Here is a 23,340-nt window from a genome sequence, read left to right as displayed (position 1 = left end):
GACTGAAACGTGTTACGTAATCGTTCATAGTTCATGGACGACACACAGTTACAAGCAATGTTCATTACTCTTAAATTACCGGTGTGTAGCCTATCATTCGATATCATGTCATGCGCGTATTGCCAAGATGACGAGTTTTGCATTAACTACCATTTTATCGTGTCACGCATGGGACAAGTCCGTCCCTCTCTATTAATGTTAATTTCTCTGCATAATGTAGGATAAAATATTCAACAACACCATATATCAGTTTCTAGTCAAATTTAATGTCTGAATTAACTAATATTTCAGTTATACAAATACGTTGTAATTGCTACATGATTGTGTCTTTTCCATCCGTCCACCTCTAGGTCTAAACGCTAACTAAATATTTCCCTCTAACATTTGCCCCATGAAACTCTGTTATGAATCCCATTGGTCAGTCTTCTAAATAAGCTGATTGGCTAGATTACTAAGAATCCCATTGGTCAGTCTTCTAAATAAGCTGATTGGCTATACTACTAAGAATCCCATTGGTCAGTCTATGCGTTGCTTGACCAATACAAACATACCCGGCCTTGTGTCAACTATACTATTCTTTAATCTCTCCCTCATCGATAAGCTTATATGTGCACTTTGTGACTGTCATGTTTACTGGCCCTTTTGATAAAATTTTCAATATTTCTTACATGAGGTAAACCTACATATTCCACCTACAATTTCTAACCATAATGTGACAAACGGTGAAACATTGGCCCGTTCCTGTCAATGTAAAAGACGTCCGGAAATTCTTAGGGTTTGTTGGATATTACAGGCGTTTCATTAAAAACTTTTCTAAGATTGCAAGACCTCTCAAAAACCTACTCATTGGCCACACTAACAAACCCAAGAGTAAACAAAAACCAAGTGCATCGTCCAAGAAAGTCCCGTTTGTCTGGACTGATGAGCGGAAATCGGCTTTTGATGAGTTAAAAAGGCAGTTGGTTAATCCTCCAATTCTTGCCTATGCAAACTATGAACTTCCGTTCGTTGTGCATACTGACGCTTCTTCACAAGGTCTTGGCGCAGTCCTCTATCAAAAACAAGATGGGAAGGAAACGGTGATTGCGTATGCCAGTCGCTCTCTGAATCCAGCTGAAAAGAATTTCCCAGCCCATAAACTGGAATTCCTCGCTTTGAAATGGGCGATATCGGAAAAATTCCATGACTATCTATATGTAACCAAGTTTGAAGTGGTTACTTACAATAACCCTCTCACTTATGACACCACTACTGCTAAGTTGGACGCCACTGGTCAGCGTTGGGTGGCAGCATTGGCTAATTACGAGTTTACACCGCGCTATCGCGCCGGACGTCAGAATGCCGATGCGGATGGACTCAGCAGAATAACCGTGGCTACAGATGCTATAACTGCATTGGCTACATCTGTGATGGATACCGTCGAAGAAGCACCTTTATGTTTTAGTATAGCTGATCCCGACGTGATAGCCGAACTTGAACAAGAAACAACTGTTCCAGACGACGTCATACAAGCATATGCTTTGAGTTCGAAAGATTGGCGACAATCTCAACTGTCTGATACAGTAATTGCCGAACTCATAAACCATATCCAGCAAGGCACCAGGCCGACTTCTCAGCCGACCTCGATTGAGTTTTCAGCTGCACAGAAATATTTAAGAGACTGGAACAAATTGGAACGGAGGGACGGCGTTCTTTATCGTATAGCCAATTATGGGAACCAGTTGTATAGACAGCTTATACTACCCAGTCAGTTACGGGGTGAAGTGTTCTGTGCCCTATACGATGATCTAGGCCATCAGGGTAGGGACCGCATAACGTCATTATTCAAACAGAGGTTTTACTGGCCTGGTATGGATACTTTAATCAGTCAGAAATGAGCCAGTTGTCCTAGATGCATTCGGCGCAAGACACATGCAGAGTCAGCTCCATTGGTCAGTATCCAGACATATGCTCCTATGAAAATGGTGTGTTTAGATTTTCTCAGTCTCGAGAGATCTAAAGGCGGATATGAGAATTATCCTCGTTATCACTGACCATTTCAGCAGATATGCCCAAACATTTCCTACCACCAACCAGACAGCTCGTACTACCGCTCGTGTCCGGTTTGAAAAATTCTTCGTCCACTACGGATTTCCGGAAAGGATACATAGTGATAAAGGAGCCAATTTTATGTCCAGCCTAATTCAAGAGATTTGTAAACTAGCAGGCATAGAGCAATCTCGGACTACTCCTTATCATGCAATGGGCAATGGAATGGTCGATAGGTTTAACCAAACCTTAATACAAATGTTGGGAACATTAGAAGAAGATAAGAAAAGCAACTGGAAATACTATGTGAGTCCAATGGTCCATGCATATAACTCTACTATTCACAATAGTACTGGGTGTTCACCATACTTCTTGATGTTTGGACGCCACCCAAGGTTAGCAGTGGATGCGCTTCTAGGTCTCAACACAGATGATATTGGTGCGAAGTACAAGAATGAGTACACTCGAAAACTCCATGAACGGTTAGCTTCTTCATACCACAAAGCTAAAGAGATTGCTAACAGGACTGCGGAAGTGACTAAGCGTCAATATGACATGAAGGCAAGAGCTGCTAAAATTCAACCTGGAGATCTTGTCCTGGTGCGAAATGTTGCCCTAAAGGGTAAGCAGAAAATAGCTGATCGCTGGGATTATACGCCGTATGTAGTTGTAGGCCGACTTAATCCTGAAATTCCAGTCTACGACGTCAGGAGGGATGATCCGAGAGCTAAACGCATACGTCGCCTTCATCGCAATCTGTTATTGCCTTTTGGATTGGATTTAACCAGTAATGGCGGTGTTCCGCAGTCTAAAGACACGCACAAACAGAGTGAACTGTTAGACATACCACGATATGTCATTCGGCAGCGGACAGCCGGAAGTACAGTTTCACTTGACGACGAAAAATCGTGTGTTGACGAAGTTCCCGTTTTACGCCGTTCCGCTAGGAAACGAAATCCGCCTAAATGGAGAACATCTTGTGATTTCGTGTATTTAGACAGTGAACCTTGTGAAATATAACAAACTGTATTAAATAAACGTTGACCGTTATTGAAATCGGAGAGTGTGTGGGTTTTTGTTTAATTGCGTTATAAAATTATAGAATATCGTTATTATGTATCACTTGTGTTTGTGTTTTTCATCATTAATATGCATGTCTTTAATAATTTGAATATTACTTTAAGCAGCTTATAATATTCAAAATGTGATGAATGTTTAAAATATATAGATGTTTCACTATATATGCGTTTGTTATTAAGTAGTCCTGGTAAAGCCGGTTCTGACATGCTCTAAGTTTAAAGTTTGAGCATTATTGCTTCAAATATAAGAACCCTATTTATTTACAAGTTTTTCTAGGGGTTGATATTAATTTAAATGTCGAGACGCCATTTATACACCGGGGGGATATTGTCATAGGGTGATTATATTGTCATAGGGTGATTACATCGATTTTATATTTTAAAAGTTCTCTCTTAGAAATCTTCTAAGTCTTCCAAGCCACTAATTTTAAGTCAGCATTGTCAATTGGTATTAGTATTGTAGTTGTAGTATTGGTAGTGGTTAACCACTATTGTTATAGTTCATGCTAACACCGTTTATGCGCACGAGCACGGGATTTTTAATCCATTGCGCCACTTTTCGAACAAGACAGTGGCACTCAGATAGATAGACGCCATTTCTATGTTCTCAGCATGCTCAGCATTTAGCAGTTATATTTACATATATCTGCAGGTATTTCATATTATTATTATTATTATTACTATTATTATTAATTATTAATATTATTATTTTTTATTATTATTATTATTATTATTATTATTATTATTATTATTATTATTATTGTTATTATTATTAGTATTAATATATTGTAATAATATTGTGTTGTATTGTTTGCATTGTTTTATGTGTGCTATATTGAAGTGGTTTATCATCTAGTTCTTAACATTAATCCTTTTATATTCATATTATAATTTAATGCTATTGTTGTAGATTAATGTTTATGTATTGTCTGCACGGGGAATTACATATAGAAACATCAATCGTTGTTGGTATTATTCTCCACCCACTACGGCTGGCGAGGCCGGCAACATATTTAAGAGTTGCACAGCCCGCTGTCATGCACATTTAAATGTCACCAAAATGCAAGGTTTATCGACCCCGAATGCATAAGTCACAGTGATCAATACGTTATTAAACGAGATGCACCCCTCTCACAGTTAACATGCAAGTTAGACACTTAGTGATTGAGATACCGGAGCATCACAACTCGCTGACATGTGTGCATGCATATTGGTAAATTAAGAAAAGTTTCCGTCAAGACGTTCTGAGATGTTTAAGCCTGTTTTAAAATACCAGTTTCAATGTTGTTTTGTCTGGGAAGATTGCTTAGACACATTTTTATGACTTTCTCAACATGTTGTTATGCAAACTGATTTTCTTCCAAGTTATCATATATCATATTGCTATAAATTAAACCCAACCAGCTTAACTACTACAAAAAAGCAATATCTACTGGAATAATCGTTAACAGACCAGAGAAAATATTTGCGAACAAATAGCATTAAAAGTATTTTAGAGGTAGACAAATAACAACATTCCGATTTAATTTATCGTCGAAGCTCATTTACATAACAAAGTCACGTGATCGTGCATCCTGGTGACCAGAAGTTATGTGCGTGAACAGCGTCGTGTTTAAAGTTGTGATAATCAGAAAAGTCTGCAATTAATGGCAATATGGTGATAATCAACTCTTTAATCGGGGCGGGGGAAGGGGGGGGGGGTGCCAGTTGTTTAAAATAAAACATAACATGTTCGAAAATTGTATGTATGTGTCTACAAGCTAATATCGACAATGGTTGTGTACTGGTCCGCAGTCATATGACTATTTGAAGGTACACATGTACTTAAATCCAACGTCACCAACAGGACCGCTTGGTAAGATGAGCAAAAGATATAGAAATATGAGGAATATTGTATTGTATGAACGAGTTACTATAATCTTAAATTAAAATAAAGTCGAAAGCTAATCCCATTTCATCATACAGAAAAAATCACGAAAAATTGCATGGAAAGCCACCCTTAAAATTTAAAAATTTGTAATAAGACCACATATGGTTTGCAGCTTATGAAAATAATACTTTAGATGGGTTTTGGAATATTGCCCATAACAGTTGTACTACCTTAACGTACCTGTCTGTTTTTTGTCAATGTTTCCCCTTTAAAATGTGTATTAAGCATTGTGTTTTCAACACTTTCAAAAATCTGAATACGAATTCTAGTTTCAAAATAATATTACAAAATATTTGATGTTAATTTTAACACAACAATCAACGAATGCACATTGAATCTAAGTTGATTTATGTGAAGTTTTTGATCGGATCACTGCTTTTTAAGATGGCCAAAAACCAAGATGTGACAGATTTAGGCACTTCCCCATTGGATGGGTTAAGCAGTGGTTTTCTTTGAGAGAGAGAGAGAGAGAGAGAGAGAGAGAGAGAGAGAGAGAGAGAGAGAGAGAGGGAGAGGGAGAGGGATGGGGAGGGAGGAGAGGGAGAGGGGGAGGGAGGGAGGGAGGGAGGGAGGGAGGGAGGGGGGAGGGAGGGGAGGGAGGGAGGGGGGGAGAGGAGAGAAGGAGAGAGGGAGGAGGAGGGAGGGAGGGAGGAGAGGGAGAGGGAGAGGGAGGAGGAGAGAGGAGGGAGAGGGAGAGGAGGGAGGGGAGGGAGGGTGGGAGGGAGGGAGAGGGAGAGAGGGAGGGAGGGAGGGAGGGAGGAGGGAGGGAGGGGGAGGGAGGAAGGGAGGGAGGGAGGGAGGGAGGGAGGGAGGGAGGGAGAGAGGAGGGAGGGAGGGAGGGAGGGAGGGGGGGAGGGAGGGAGGGAGGGAGAGGGAGGGGAGGAGAGAGAGAGAGGGGAGGGAGAGAGGGAGGAGGGAGGGGGGAGGGAGGAGGGAGGGGAGGGAGGAGGAGAGGAGGGAGAGAGAGGGAGAGAGGGAGGGAGGAGGGAGGGAGGGGGAGGGAGAGGGGAGGGGGGGGGGTGAGGGAAGAGAGGGAGAGAGAGATCTTTAAAAATAAGATGTTCATTATAGAGCATGATTTTTAATGCATGTTTATACATTTGATAAATAAATCCATATCAAACTGCCGATGCACTTTTATACACGTATAAATGACCCACATAGTGCAACAATTCGCCTGAGGACATATCCGATTACTGAAACTCCATATAACCCTCTGACTACGTATGTTCTAATAAGGAGCCATTATGTCTGCTTATGAGAACAACAAGTCTTGTCTGACTTTGCAGTGGACAGGTCAGTCATTATGTCTGCTAATGAGAACAACAAGTCTTGTCTGACTTTGCAGTGGACTGGTCAGTCATCATGTCTGCTACTGAGGACAACAAGTCTTGTCTGACTTTGCAGTGGACTGGTCAGTCATCATGTCTGCTAATGAGAACAACAAGTCTTGTCTGACTTTGCAGTGGACTGGTCAGTCATCATGTCTGCTAATGAGGACAGCAAGTCTTGTCTGACTTTGCAGTGGACAGGTCAGTCATCATGTTTGTAGCGATAGGTCAGTCCTTAGGTCCACTAATCAAATGAGAACAAGTTTTGTCTGACTTTGCAGCGGACAGGTTAGTCGTTATGTCCGCTCATGAGAACAATTAGTCTTGGCTGACTTTGTGGCGACAGGTCAGTCCTTTTGTCCGCTTATGTAATGAGATCAATAAGTCTTGCCTGACTTTGTGGCGACAGGTCAGTCCTTTTGTCCGCTTATGTAATGAGATCAATAAGTCTTGCCTGACTTTGCAGCGGACACGTCAGGTCACCGACTGTAAATGCGCAAGCTGGTCTGGAGTTACTCTGACCGTAAGCAGCATATACCCATTTTCTCTCTGTGAAAAGGGGTTTAATGCATGTGCGTAAAGTTTCGTCCTAGATAAGCCTGTGCAGTCCGCATTTTGTGTAGATCCGGAGTATTATCCAGAAAATCAAACAAATAAATGTAAAAAATATTCACGAAAGTCGGGGCAAATATTGAGTAAAAGCTTATTTTTTACCGAAATATTTTCAATTAGAGGGGGACGCCGCTGCACTCGGAGGTTACCCACTTGCCCGGTATGGTGACCAACAACCAAGCCCGCACGTGCCGGTAAATGGTAAATTTAATAATAGCTCGTACAGGGTGTCTTTATAAGCTTCATTGTTGAAAAGTGTTTTTAATTAAATTATAACACTTCATATTTGAGAAAACAAAATCAATATATTAAGTGTGAATACGCCACTTAAATTTATCAAAATAACATGTTGTTTAAGTAAAATTGATTGAATGTTCACTGGATATACCGGTGACGCATTAATGTCTACATTCTATATCAAACTGTGAAACACGATTCAACATCATGTCTCATTAAGTCCGCCTTAAAAGAAACCTCAAATTAAAAAAGAAAGATTGAAATTTGCATTTTGCGTTTTATTTTGTAATAAAGAACGGATTGTATGCGTTCATTTCAATAATCGAGAGATAACCCGAGTCGGCACGACCGATCATGATCATGCCTATTTATAAATAATGTACGGTATGGTTGTAGGACACAGCACACTTGTTTGAACAAGGCTGCATTCTGGACATAAAATGCGAATTAAAGGACTAATACCTGTTGTGTTCAGGGACTGGTTGTAGGACACAGCACACTTGTTTGAACTCATCAGCTTGCCGATTACCTTACCCTCAGATGTGGACGCATAATTAGCCCATTAACTGAACCACGAATTGTGTTTTTAGTTTGTCTTGTGGGACACCCAGTCGGCTGGACAGAATGCTTTTGCATCTACTTGTACTGGGTGGGTACGGCGTGTGTTTTAGGGTTTTGTTTACAGCTCAAGTATACCGTGCACAACCGTCGGATATATGAGTCGCATTCTGAGAAAACTGGGCATAATGCATGTGCGTAAAGTGTCGTCCCAGATTAGCCTGTGCAGTCCGCACAGGCTTATCAGGGATGACACTTTCCGCTTGTATGACATTTTTCGTTAAAATAAAGTCTCGTCTTCGCAAAACTCCAATTTAGGCGGAAAGTGTCGTCCCTGATTAGCCTGTGCGAATTGCAAAGGCTAAACTGTGACGAAACTTAACGCACATGCATTATGCCCAGTTTTCTCAGAAAACGACTTATATAAGCATGAAAGGGTCGAATACCGCACACGTCAGTTTTACACCAATGTGCGCTTTTGATGGCTTAACATACTCTTTTAAAACTACGTTTGAAATTATCATTGCACGTAAAGACCAGGACGTCCCATTCATAGTTGCACATCGCCCTATACGTGGTATGGTGGCTGGTTTTGCCACATCGTTCTAATGTGTTGGCGTGTTTAAAGGTCGCCTACGCAAAAACACGCCAGTACCATAAAAGGACGACAAATACCAAACTGGTCTGCTTGGCGCCCCCTTTTTAGTCCCTTAAGTGTTATATTTGTCGATCTTTTGTGTTTTTGCGTATTTGGGTTCAAAGTTCGCCAATTCGTCAAAAAGCCAGAACGAAAACTATACCCGCTAGAACGACGAAAAAGTGACACATGCCATATCTGTTTGTAGTATTTACGATCTCTATACTATTATGGCGGGTACAATTTTCGCTTTTTGAAGTGGCGTGTGGCGATGTTCTTTAAATAACACGCCAGACCGATATGACATAAATCAGCTACCGTATGTGGCAGTGCAACGACTGTCACATTTTTGTCTGCTTAAAGTAACAAACTAAGGAAGGTGTATTCAATCATGATAGCATACACCAAACGAGCCTTAAAGCTGATGTCACTATGCTTCAAACCTTTATATTTAGTATGCTTACAGAATCTCGGCGTTGTTTAAATCATAATTGTAGCGCAAAGACTAATTGTGCATTGTTGTGAGAAAACTGGTCTTAATGCATGTACGTAAAGTGTTGTCCCAGATCGGGGACGACACTGTCCGCTTTTATGGTGTTTTTAGTTTCAAGGAAATACCTCCTTACCGAAAATCAATTTTAGCCAATAACGTCACCATCTATGTATAGAATGACGGATGAGTCCGGAGATAGCCGATGTAGCACGATTGCAAATCTGGTAGTATTTACTTGTGATGGCAGAATTTGTATTCGAGCAAAGAACGACAACTCTGTGTGGAGACTGATTGTATGACAGGATTTGGTGAATAACATGGCGATTACTCAAACAATGTGACAGAATTATGTGAGATACATATCTTACTTCTGTTAACACTCGCCTTTTATAGTTGATTATTATGTTAATGCTCTTACCTCTAATCAAACTCTCCTATTATATGGCATGATTATGTGAGGTACATATCTTAATTCTGTTAACACTCGCCTATTATAGTTGATTATTATGTTAATGCTCTTACCTCTAAAACACTCTCCTATTAAAAGACAGGATTGTGTTACTTTTCTGACTTAATTATCAGTACGGCCCGATTATATGATAGGATTTATTGAATTCTATTTATTCTATTAAACTGTCATATTAAATGACATAATCTTGTGTATTTTCTTTCTTTTATCCGCACTCTGCTATTTTATGACATGATAATGTGCATTATCTAACTACTTTTCAAAACCATCTGTTATATGGCATGATAATGTGCATTATCTTACTACTATTCAAAATCATCTGTTATATGACATGATAATGTGAAGACCTTTACTTCTGTTCACACTTTCCTATTATATAACATGAACACATGAATTATCTTACTTCTGTTCACACTTTCCTATAATATAACACGATAATGTGAATTCTCTTAGTTCTGTTCACGCTTTCCTATTATATAACATGATAATAAGCATTATCTTAGTTCTGTTCACGCTTTCCTATTATATAACATGATACTGTGAATTATCTTAGTTCTGTTCACACTCTCCTATTATATAACATGATAATGTGAATTATCTTAGTTCTGTTCACACTTTCCTATTATATAACATGATAGTGTGAATTATCTTAGTTCTGTTCACGCTTTCCTATTATATAACATGATAATGTGAATTATCTTAGTTCTGTTCACGCTTTCCTATTATATAACATGATAGTGTGAATTATCTTAGTTCTGTTCACGCTTTCCTATTATATAACATGATAATGTGAATTATCTTAGTTCTGTTCACGCTTTCCTATTATCTAACATGATAATGTGAATTATTTAACTTCTATTCACACTCTCCTATTACATAATATGAAAATGGGAATTATCTTTCTTTGTTCACATTTTCCTATTAAACAACATGATAATATGAATTATCTAGCTCTATTAAAGCTCTACTATTATATGACATGATAATGTGAATTATCTTACTCTATTAAAGCTCTCCTATTATATGACATGATAATGTGAATTATCTAGCTCTATTAAAGCTCTCCTATAATATGACATGATAACGTGAATTATCTTACTCTATTAAAGCTCTCCTATTATATGACATGATAATGTGAATTATCTTGCTCTATTAAAGCTCTCCTATAATATGACATGATAATGTGAATTATCTTACTCTATTAAAGCTCTCTTATAATATGACATGATAATGTGAACTATCTAGCTCTATTAAAGCTCTCCTATTATATGACATGATAACGTGAATTATCTTACTCTATTAAAGCTTTCCTATTATATGACATGATAATGTGAATTATCTTACTCTATTAAAGCTCTCCTATTATATGACATGATAATGTGAATTATCTTACTCTATTAAAGCTCTCCTATAATAAGACATATTGCTGCACAACCACGTTTGCGGACGTGATCAGTTCTTTAACCTAATTTCAACCCATATAAAACCTCCTCATTGCACATACTGCATTGCTTTTATAAGTTTATTATACATATAAGTTTTAAACACATTTCCTATATAAAGCGAATATTACTTGGTCCCCGATGAATTATTACTACCTCCAATTGATTTCCTACACTTAAAGACTGATGACTGCGGAAATAAATAAAAATATCACAACCACACGCACGATGTATCTGATATTTGTCAATTGATAATTTATTTTAAGTATAATATCTTGGTTTAGAACACAATTGTATAGCAAGTAATTTCTAGACTCTGAGAAGTTATAATTGTGAAACTATTAACCCATTTATGCCCAGTGGACTTTCCCATCCTTCTAAATTGGATCAAGTTATTTCCAAAATTAGGGGTGTCAAGTATATTTATTTATATATTTAGAATATTCCATAAAGAAATTCATTTAAGCAAACAGCGCAGACCCAGATGAGACGCCGCATTATGCGGCGTCTCATCTGGGTCTACGCTGTTTGCAATGTTCTTTTTTTCAGGACGCTAGGCATAAATGGGTTAATTTAATGATTATTTGTTAATGGTTCTGAGAAAATTGGGCAAAATGCATGTGCGTAAAGTGTCATCCCAGATAAGCCTGCGTGGACTGACACTTTCCGCTTTAATTGTATTTTTAATTTACAGGAAGCTCCTTTTTGCGGACTGCACAGGCTAATCTGGGACGACACTTTACGCACATGCATTATGACCAGTTTACTAAGATCAAGACACATTTAATCAGACATTTTCTTAGGTTTTCGACTCTGGAATGTCAACGCGGCATTTCCTTTGAAAACAAAATAGCAAAACTTATGTTTCTGATTATGGTGGTTTGTTTCCTTAAATTATTGGTCTTAATTTTGCAGAATGGTCTTACGGTTCCTGATTTTCTTTCAGGTTGCATTGACGGCTGGACCCTGTGGAACACGCATTGCTATGGTTTCATATCGGACAGGCGTCTCATATTGGAGGAGGCGGACTCGTATTGCTGGGTGAGCACGTGACCACATGTGCATGAGAGCGCATCAGCAAAAGAATAGCAATAGATGATTGACCACATTCGCATCGCCATCACAATAAATTATTTAAATTTTATCATTCACCGCGTCCAATCACAGCGTATCATTAAGTGGTCAAAACATTCAATCAAACTGAATCATTAAGCGTCATCCGCTTCCAATCACACTGTATCATTCAGCCTTTTTCGCTTCCAGCTACACTGTATCATTCAGCCTTTTCCGCTTCCAATCACACTGTATCATTCAGCCTTTTCCGCTTCCGGCTACATTGTATCATTCAGCCTTTTCCGCGTCCAATCGCACTGTATCATTCAGCCTTTTCCGCTCCCAATCACACTGTATAATTCAGCCTGTTCCGCTTCCAATCCCACTGTATTATTCAGCCTTTTCCGCTTCCAATCACACTGTATCATTCAGCCTTTTCCGCTTCCAGCTGCACTGTATCATTCAGCCTTTTCCGCTTCCAATCACACTGTATCATTCAGCCTTTTCCGATTCAAGCTACACTGTATCATTCAGCCTTTTCCGCTTCCAATCACACTGTATCATTCAGCGTTTTCCGCTTCCAGCTACACTGTATTATTCAGCCTGTTCCGCTTCCGATCATAACACTAAACCAGTCATCGGTCTTCGCTTATCATTACACTCAATCATTTATTGGTCTCCGCTTATCTTTTTTATACCACATTTATATAGCGCGCTTTTCATACTCGAGATGTGCGTTCAAAGGCGCTTTACATTTATTCCCTGATCACTGGGTCATAAGTCGTCCGTTAACATCATGGTGCAGTATGCAGCCACGGCACATTGGCTTATTTCCCTCACAGGTACCCATTTATACACCTGGGTGGAGAGGAGCAGATGTGGGATAAATTTCTTGCTCAAGAAAATTCCAGTTGTCAGGGCAAGATTCGAACCCGGGACCTCTCGATCCCTAAGCCAGCGTCCTACCATTAGACTACTGCTCCCACGATATCAGAACACTTAACCAGTCATCGGTCTCCGCCAATCATAACGCTCGAATTACTAGTATTCAACTCACTTTCCTGCTCAGCCATATTCAATCATTCAACTGTCTTTGTGTTATAGTTATTTTATTGTTATACCTGTTCCCAACCCCAGTTTTGCAAGCCATCTGAACGATAGCACCTTGCAATTTCCAGACCCACGGGTCGCGGCTGTTGACCGTTAACAACCTTGCAGAGCATAAGATGGTCGCCTCCTGGCTCAACGACAACGACGTCGTCTTGTAAGTGGAAGACCTACATTCAGCTTATCGTTATTTGCGATGGTTTGTGTAGGGCTATAAGAGGAACTTCGCCTGATATATTCACTGTATGATGTTGGCTGTTGATGTTAATGGGCACTCCAGACCGGTAAGGTATCCGTATATAACATGTAATATACGGATGTTAACAAGCGTACCGGACCTTACACCGGATACGTATCCTGGTAGTTAATATAGATGTTAACGTGTATTCCGGACTGAATATCGGCTAGGTATCTGGATACTTAATAGGTATGTTATCGGCATTCCGGACCAAAATGCGGCAAAGTATCCGGATAGTGGCAATCCGGACCGAATAAATTTTTTAATCCGAATTATTACATTTGAACTGATCGATATGACAATACATTTCAATGTTTTTCAGATCCTAGTATATAGCGATTGTTAATAGACGAAAATATGTATTTAATAATATGTTTATCCCAATAACGTCGTTATGATACAGTTTTATTTGGGCTGTTTTTGATATTGATTTTCATGTCCCCCACCACTATAGTGGGGGGGGGGGGGGGGCATATTGTTTTTGCCCTGTCTGTTGGTTTGTTCCTTTGTTTGTTTGTTTGTGCAAACTTTAACATCTGCCATAGCTTTTGCAATATTGAAGATAGCAACTTCATATTTGGCATGCATGTGTATCCCATGGGGCTGCACATTTTGAGTGGTGAAAGGTCAAGGTCAAGGTCATCATTCAAGGTCAAATGTCAAATATATGGGTCAAAATCGCTCATTTAATGTACACTTTTGCATTACTGAAGATAGCAACTTGATATTTGGCATGCATGTGTATCTCATGGAGCTGCACATTTTGAGAGGTGAAGGTCAATGTCAAGGTCATCCTTCAAGGTCAAAGGTCAAATATATGGGGACATAGTGTTTCACAAACACATCGCTTGTTTAAAATGGTTTTATAATAGAATGTAACTGACTTATGAGCTATCGAATGTCTAACACTGAGCAAGTCTTTGCAAAAGTGAGTCATGTGTTCATGATTTTTTGTAGACAATCTACCTGGTTTATCGGTGGTTACTATACCATCGACAACGTGAATTGGGATACCGGTGACGTCATAACTGATGCAATCACGCCTGAGCTCTGGAACATTGCTCCGAACTTGATTTCAGGCCTGTACAGCAGAATTGCGTACGCGTACGGTATGATAAAGGCAATGTTCATTTAAATGAAGTCTCTTCTTAGCAAAAATCCAATTCAGGCGGAAAGGGTCGTCCCTGATTAGCCTGTGGGGACCCACAGGCTAATCTGGGAAGATACTTTACGCACATGCATTATGCCAAGTTTTCTCAGAACACGACTCAATTTATAACAACGCCATATATTTTGATTCTCTTTTAATTAATATAAAGCTTCGTACAAGTAATTCATTAAAGGGGCCTTTTCACAGATTTTGGAATGTTTTGAAGTTTGTCATTAAATGCGTTATATTGATAAATGTAAACATTAAAATTTAAAAGCTCCAGTAAAAAATCAAAAATAAAATTTAAAAAAAGTAAAAAAAGTAGCCCGCAGCAGGGCTCGAACCAGTGACCCCCGGAATCCTGAAGTAAAAACGCATTAGCCAACTGAGCTTTCCTGCCAAGCATACTTAGATTCGTATTTATACGTCATATAAGTAATCTTCGTAGTTTCACAAATTTTAACGACAACAACAGAACTCTCCAAATTATTAAATCGTTTCGCGTTGCAACGCTTTAAATTTTTAGGTTTTTACATCGTCAAAAGATGCATATAATGGCTATATTAGACCATGGCAAATGTTCAGTAATACTGTTTCCTCACAAATATCATAACTAAACCGAACATTTGCGAATCTGAAACAACTTTTTTCAATTTTGTCAATTTACCAAACCGTGAAAAGATCCCTTTAATATATACCTTAAGTAATTAAAAATTCAATCATTCAAAACAGATGTTGAAAATTTATAAATAATGTCGCCTGCTATTTAAAGGGAATAAGCATACGGCATACGGATGGACGCTAGTTTCCGGAAGTCGGCACGCGAATTTCATTTGCGAGATGTCGCAAAATGATGTCCAGTTTACAGACGTCATGAACAGAGATTACGGTATGGAGACCTTGGCTATACCCCCCTCCCCTAAACAAAAATTAGGTGGAGAGTTTGAAATTGGGTTACCTTGGTTACCTTGCTGGAGATTAGGTTGATCTGTAGCATGCCTTGTAGCATGTGGTCGATTAACAATATGTATATGTCGTGCATTAATCATTCTTCAAGACAATCTAAATTATTTTTATTACTTCGGAATTTTCACAGTGTGTGGAACGTCATAGCTGAACTCGTTGTCAAATTATTTTTGTCGACTGGCGGGAATTACTAAGATCGCTAAAACTCTCTATATATAGGAATGTTTATCGCCTATATTCAACATTTTAGTGATATTATAGGCATGTTGCACTGTTGAATTGAGCTGAAAAGAATTAACAGGTCAAACGAGTAAGTTAAAATGTGGTTACTGATCAATTATCTGCAACTCATCTTGCTACCAGTTGTTTATAAAAATATATTTTATATTCGATATTCTTACGTGGCCCACCCAGTCCTGTAAGCCGAAATGATCCGTAAAACAAAATTGTGTCTTTGTGTCGTATGAACGAATATGCACTAAAACTAAAATTAGGTTCAAATCGTACATGTACATATATGATTAGTTGTCAAACGAAAGTACGGTTGATATTCAAATGCATTATTTTTCTCTTTCCGGTATATTGTTTTAGTATGTTGATGCTGCATTAACAAATATAAGTGTATATGAAGTGAAAACACCAAAAATAAACAACGGTTGCGATAGACACCTATCAACTGTTAGATGCCCATACTATCACTTTAAATGTGTTGTATACGTGTAGATCGTACGCGAAAACCTTAGTGCATGCTCGATTTGTTTTTGTTCAGTCGTGGGTTGTTTTTGAGTCGCGTTTATAGAGATCGCGTGAAATCACCTGATACAAGTTTCGTACATAATGCAGTTTGTTTCCGTAAAAAGTTTCAACAAAGTAGCATTTGTGTTGCTGATCAAAAATTTGTAAAAACATGGCAATTATTTAATTCATCATGACTCGATAAGTTCTTATAAAATACAAACATTATTTGATCCTTCATATTTGTTTCTAAGTTACATAAAATCGTTTATTTATTACTATTTTCCATGCTTCACCGTCTGTTGACATTTTGTTGAAAATAATCTCTCTGCAATGTCAGTTTAAAGAGTGCTTATAGCATGCCAATATTAAGATTGCAACAGCCAATCAGAATAGATGAATCAAGAAGGACCGAACATTCAAGATGACGGTCTGCCACTATCAACACAATCAATTAGTTTCGTGTTTACAGACAATAAATATTTGAAAAAAAGCAACCATCATAAAGACGAAAGGTTAATTATTATTTTTATAATAATTTATGGTCAATTTATTAATGGAAATTTATTTTGTTACATCTCAATGAAAATTAACTTCGACTCAAAAGGGGCATAGCATATTTTAACTGTTCTAACCACAGATTACGGTCACGGCGGGCTGAATAGACAGGAGATACCCAGGGGTCCCTTCATGACGCTGGAGCCTCGTAACGTGGCGATGATCGGAGAGGGCACGGAGACCTCCATCGCACTGGAGTGTTCCGCTAGCGGCAACCCGCCACCCGGATATACCTGGTACCGAGGAAACACTACCATCACAACTGAGCAGAGCAAAAGGCAAGGTCATCATCATCATCATCATCATTATTATCATCATCATTATTATCATCATCATTATCATCATCATCTTCATCATCATCATCATCATCATCATCATCATCATCATCATCATCATCATCATCATCATCATCATCATCATCATCATCATCATCATCATCATCATCATCATCATCATCATAATCATCATCATCATCATCATCACCAGAAGCGGAAACGGAAGCAGCCGCAACGTCATCTTTATCGTTGTCTTTAACGTCGTTATCGCCATCATCGTCATCATCTTAATGGTTCTACATACATTACCACCTTAAGCAAACTCCAAGTACTTGTCTTTAATTTCGTTAAGTTCCTAATTACACTTCAGCCAATGTCCTTGTGAGTGAAGGTTGTATGTTGAACAGGTACACGGTGAGCGGCGGGCGGTTGATCATTCAGGTCCCCCGTGACAGCGAAGACGCCGGCATGTACCATTGCAAGGCCGCCAACTCGCTGGGCACCGTCCTGAGCAGGGCCGCAGTCGTGCAGTTTGGATGTACGTGAGGACCCCGCTATACACAGTACCGATACGATTTTGAGAGATTTTCATCTTCTTTCTTATACCAGTTCATTATTAACTCATTTATGCCTAGCGTCTAGAAAAAATGCCTTGGCAAACAGCGTAGACCCAGATAAGACGCCGCATGATGCGGCGTCTCATCTGGGTCTGCGCTGTTTGCATAAAGGAACTTCTGTAAGAAATATTCTAAATATAGAAATAAATATACTAGACATCCATAATTTTGAAAATAAATTGATCCAATTTAGGAGGATGGGAGAGTCCACTAGGCATACATGGGTTAAACGTTCGGTTTTATACTTTTATATATGGGCTCATTAATTCGTGTGATCTGAATACCAGCTGTCTGGTTTAATGTAAATGGCATACTGTTTACTCAAATTTCAATGCTTTCTTGGTTACGCACTAGATCTGCACGCGTTCTCGCCAGTGAAACCAGACGACCAGGTGGGCACGGTGTTCGAGGGAGTCCGCATAAGTTGCTTCACACCAGCGTACAGTCCAGGTGCGAACAGAAACTGCGTCGGTTGATTCGGTCGAGGAAAAACAACAGCACTATAATCTATAATACATTATGACCTTAACGCTTTCACGAAGTCATTCACTTTGATAGTAAGAATACATTACAGAAATAACTAGTACATTTCCGTTATTAATACTGTTTTGTACCAGCGATGAAATAATGTTAATTCAAAGTTGTACGTGTTTTATTGTAGAGGTGCGGTACGGCTGGTTTAAGAACCACAACACACACAACTACATCTTCCCGAACCACCCTGTCCACTTCATATCGCAATCTGGCTATCTGTACTTCTCCGAGGTGCAGCCCACCGACGACCGCACCTACTACTGCGTCGTGACGCTCGTTGCCCCTCACGACTACGACGCCGATACGACTATGTCGCCCAGCAGAGTCGGTCTGGGGACCAAACTTATACTCAGACCCGGAAGTGAGTGGAGAAAAGATGTTATCGACATGTTTAATATATTTGTCGGATGATTGCATCGAAGGCAGGCAAACATTCAAGCTTTTAAGTTTCATTTTCGATGCTTACTTGTCCTATATGTTTTCGTATTAAGGTTTGTTTTACTTTGCTCCTTTGTTTGTCAGAGACGTCAAACAACTATGGCCCCATCATTTATACGCACACGTTCCCGACCCCGGCGTTGAGGGGAAGCCTGGTGCGCCTCGAATGCGTCGCTTATGGATCGTACGTAGCTGCCTTATTCGTAAAATGTTTTGAGTTCAATCAATTTTATTAAAAGTATAACACCGGTAATAAAATTATAGCACTTATTGGTCTTGTATATACCATTAAAACAATTAGCAATTATAGAAGGATTTGTTTGGTGTGTATTTTATATAAAAATCTCATTTATTTCAATACATATGTGTATAATGTTATAATATATAATGTGTGCAATAACCATCACCCCGCTGTCTGCAGCCTTCCGTTGACGTACAGCTGGAGTCGCGCTGATGGTCAGCCGTTCGTCAAGGGGACGCAACTCAGTGACATTAACCGCGTTCTCACGATATCCAACGCGCCGCTCGAGGCGGATGGAGACTACATCTGTAAAGTAGTCCGTCAGGGCAAAGTCAGTAAGACGGCCACCATCTCGCTGCTACTTGAGAGTAAGTACAGCTACCGGGTTACCTTTTGTTATAACATCGTTATCGGACCTTGACGTATTAATCCACCGATTCTTAGACTTCATTCTAAAAATAAGCAATATTCTTTAAACTTTAATGTTCTAAAGGTGATCAACGCGTGAAACTCAGAACTATTTCACATTATATAATACTGTATTTAAATTGTTATGTATTCTCTTGAAATGGTTAAGACTTCAATCGAAAATAAAGATTACCTCATTTGTTCGTATGAATGCGTATTTATTATTTTGAGAATAACAGTGCGAAATGACGTATTTATTCCTTTATGCAGAAATTTAGCTGCAAAGTGAAAAACCAATATAATGGGCAATTGTTTAAAATTGTCGTTGTGGAAAATACGCAAAAACAGATATTAACCAAAAAATGCAAATACCATTAACTGATTATTTGTAAACGCCCTAATGCAAATATGAATCATGTGTTGAATCCTACTATTTACTTTGTGTGTGATCTGTTTCCCAGCGAAGCCCTACTTTTCTGACCCGATCAACAACATGTTTGTGGACGCCGGGCAGACGGTGGTCTGGCGCTGTAAGGCGGTCGCCCGACCTCGAGCGAGTTATTCATGGTACAAGGATGGCGTGCTACTGACACATGTGCCCGGTAAGTGCAGGAGACGTGATACAACTAATTTGTTTACCCCATTACCATTGATAATAGGGGCTATATAGGAATCACTTTGTCGGTCGGTCTGTTGGTCGGTCTGTCTGTCCCGAAAATTTCATCCGATCTTAACCAAACTTGGTCAGAAGTTTTATCTAGATGATGTCTAGGTAAAGTTTGAATATGGGTCATGCCAGGTTAAAAACTAGGTCACGGTGTCATTTAGTGTTTTAAACCGAAATGTTGTCCGGACCATAACTATGTCATTGATCGTTAGATTTTAAAATGACTTGGTATATGTGTTTAACATCATGTGACGGTGACGGTGTGTCAAGCGCAAGAAGTACGTCGATATCTTCAAGGTCAAGGTCACACTTGGAGCTTAGGTCATTGCCATAAATGAGCTTGTCCGGGCCATAACTATGTCGTTCATTCTGAGATTTTAAAATCATTCGGCACATTTGTTCCACATCATTGGACGGTGTGTCATGCGGATGAATTACGTCGATATCTGCAACGTCAAGGTCACACTTTGAGTTCAAAGGTCAAAAATGGCCATATATGATCTTGTTCCGGCCATAACTATGTCATTCATTGTGATATTTTAAAATAACGCGGTACATTTGTTCACAATCATTGGACAGTGTGCCATGCGAAAGAATTACGTCGAATTCTCCAAGGTCAAGGTTCACTTGGAGTTCAAAAGTAAAATATTTCAATAAACGAGCTTGTCCGGGCCATAACTATGTTATTCATTGTGAGATTTTAAAATGTACATTAATTTTGTTCACAGTCATTGGACGGCGTGTCATCCGAAAGAATTCAAGAGCTCAAAGGTCAAAATGGCCATAAATGATAATGGCATAACTAACAAGAAATATCTTAAAAAAAGATATACGGCGTTGATAGTTCAATGAATGAGATCAAGGATAGCGAATGTCTTTTTCTGTGCAGTTCTTAGCTGCATCACACGCAGTACGGGATGTTACGCGGGGTTTTCGCGGCTTATTTTACATTATTACATATTGCTGGTCATAAACCCATAGATACAAAACAGAAAACCAAAAGATGAATTGAAGTGAAATTAAAACATACGAGTCAACCGGCCACACGAGAAGTATCCGTATTTATAGGCGCGTTCTTCGAACAAATCTGTTTCAGTGGTTTGTCGGGCATTGCTATTTGATTCGATTATTAACAGTATCGATAATCATCGCGCTCATGCTTAATACATTGGTCAATATGGTGGAATAATTATTGTTAAATTAATCAAAAATAATATGTATCATAGTATTGTTGAAACTCATTAAGAATCTACATATTTCTGGTCTAAGGAAAATTCCAGGTCACCTAGTTCACGGATAGCGTATTTATTATATAACTATTATTTTACTGGCATCGAACTCCGGTGATGACCTGTATATAAACTCTGACATTCATACACTGGCCGCGAATTGACCTGGGTTGAAATGCAATGTATTAAAGTGAGGCCTCGCTTCCACTGCTCTTTATACTTTTACATTTTAACATGTTGACAAGAATATGGAAGTAAGTACTAAATATGAGAACATAGCCTTTAAATATAAACGCGTTGCGCTGGTAATTCTCTGAAAATAAAAGGTGAACGCACAAACTGTATTGATGTCGAGAATTGAGTGTAAAACTGTTCTATCTATTAAGCCTTTTCCTTAGAAATAAAATTGTTTCATGCAGTAAAACAGTGTTACAAAGACGCGGATATGTTTCCAATGTTCTGGTGGAATACTCAAATCAGCCAATGGAATAAATGAAGTGTATTCATTCGTACCTAGCCGCGGGAAATTTTATTTGAATTTTATTGGACACTTACAAAGGTCAGGAGAGGTGAAAAGCTGGCTTAATACAGCTTACGCCGAAAAATAGCCATACATCAGCTTCTCTTGTTTTGTGAAGACCGCATGATAAATATTCTGTGTCAATGCAGCATGTGGGGGTATACGTCACGTCTGCAATAAAGCTCTAGTTTAAGTCTGAAATCAAACAGATTTATAGGTTATTGAAAGCAAAACAGATTATCTATGACATGCATCTTCTTAATGAGATAATAATTATTATCACAACACTGATCTTGGGATTTGCCGATAGGTCTTCTGACGACGTCAATTATATAACGGACTGTTTGTGTACGTTTTTGTACACAAATGGTGTTTACAATTAAATGAACTTAAGTTAACTCTCCCCCACTCGGAAGCAAAGATAACATGATTTTGTGCTGACCAGTATCTAAGGGTTGGCAATGAAGCCTTTAAAACTTGAATCCAGTAAGAAAAGTGCTTAATTAAATGTAACTTTCTAAGAGACTTCAAATGGTCATAATACGTATCTAAGTGGTAGAAGGTTCAAAGGTGTTAAATTTAACTTTGTATTTGAATGTCCGTACAGGTAAGCTGGAGGTTAGCGGGAACCAGCTGACTATCAGCAATGTGGCGGCAGGTGACAGCGGCATGTATCAGTGCGCCGCCACCAACAGACACGGCACGTCCTTCAGCTCCGGCGAACTTCGGATTCTAGGTGCGGGTCTTAACTGTTGTCCAGTGGGTCCGCCGTCGTGTGACGTACATGTATTTAAATGTCACCTGTGCCATCGCACAGTTATTATCGCGAGCTTAGCTTAGAAAGTGTCGTTCCTGATTAGCCTGTGTGGACTGCACAGGCTAATATGGGAAGACACAATACGCACATGTATTAAACCCCCGTTTCACAGAGGGCGGCTCATTAAATTTTTCTTTGATTCAGTTGCTATCGTGTCACGTAAAACTGATCCACTGGATGTTCTTTGATGCAGTTGCTATCGTGTCACGTAAAACGGATCCACTGGATGTTCTTTGATGCAGTTGCTATCGTGTCACGTAAAACTGATCCACTGGATGTTCTTTGATGCAGTTGTTATCGTGTCACGTAAAACTGATCCACTGGATGTTCTTTGACAGCATTTGGGCCTAACTTCGAGCAGTTCCCTATGAAGCATTCCCAGATGGCGTCCCTTGGAGGGAAAACATCGATTCCGTGCAGAGTGCAAGGGGCACCACTACCAACCGTACGTTTAGAAGCGAACTGATTTTTTCAGATGTATGTGAAAAAAAACAACAACTTCGGTTTCATTGTAAAACTGTTTTGAAATAACACAATGAAATCATGTTGTAACATAGTGATGCGATTACTATGTCGAGATGCCACAGAAATGTACGCTACACAATGCTTTTATGTTCAATTGCAGGTAGAGTGGATGAAGGACGACCGACTCCTGGGCCTCAAGCCGGGAGACGTTGGCGGGCGACTCAAGATGACGCTGACGTTTGAGATTATCATCACCGAACTCTCCGCCGCAGACGCCGGTTTGTACATCTGCATGGCTAGGAACGAATATGGCGAGGCACACAACTCCACCTTCATCACTGTCGTGGGTATATAAACAATATTCGCATTTGTTTTATTTGTAAAATACGAAAAACTAGTATTGTCCTGATTTTATTTACGAACACACGCATATTAATGCAAACCGTGATTATGACATCAACCCAGCAAGCATAATATTAAAGAACCAATATCGGTCCAATATCTGG

At 39.2% G+C, this 23,340-nt stretch overlaps 1 protein-coding gene across 1 annotated transcript in view; it reads left to right on the top strand.

Moving 5' to 3' along the window:
* The window catches only part of LOC127840671 (contactin-3-like), a 64,194-nt gene that overhangs the window by 20,291 nt on the left and 20,563 nt on the right, over positions 1-23,340 (top strand). The window contains exons 2-15 of the mRNA XM_052369083.1: positions 11,763-11,857; positions 13,048-13,133; positions 14,172-14,323; positions 15,137-15,253; positions 16,706-16,901; positions 17,306-17,436; positions 17,870-17,965; positions 18,177-18,410; positions 18,572-18,671; positions 18,909-19,096; positions 19,598-19,738; positions 22,160-22,288; positions 22,708-22,814; positions 22,995-23,181. Of these exons, the coding sequence (XP_052225043.1) occupies positions 11,763-11,857; positions 13,048-13,133; positions 14,172-14,323; positions 15,137-15,253; positions 16,706-16,901; positions 17,306-17,436; positions 17,870-17,965; positions 18,177-18,410; positions 18,572-18,671; positions 18,909-19,096; positions 19,598-19,738; positions 22,160-22,288; positions 22,708-22,814; positions 22,995-23,181 (1,959 nt within the window). The remainder of the gene's footprint in view (positions 1-11,762; positions 11,858-13,047; positions 13,134-14,171; positions 14,324-15,136; positions 15,254-16,705; positions 16,902-17,305; positions 17,437-17,869; positions 17,966-18,176; positions 18,411-18,571; positions 18,672-18,908; positions 19,097-19,597; positions 19,739-22,159; positions 22,289-22,707; positions 22,815-22,994; positions 23,182-23,340) is intronic.

This window comes from Dreissena polymorpha, chromosome 8 (genome assembly GCF_020536995.1).
Source record: "Dreissena polymorpha isolate Duluth1 chromosome 8, UMN_Dpol_1.0, whole genome shotgun sequence".
Lineage (NCBI taxonomy): Eukaryota > Metazoa > Mollusca > Bivalvia > Myida > Dreissenidae > Dreissena > Dreissena polymorpha.
Note: the sequence above shows the minus strand (reverse complement) of the source record. Positions and strands in the feature narration are given on the sequence as shown.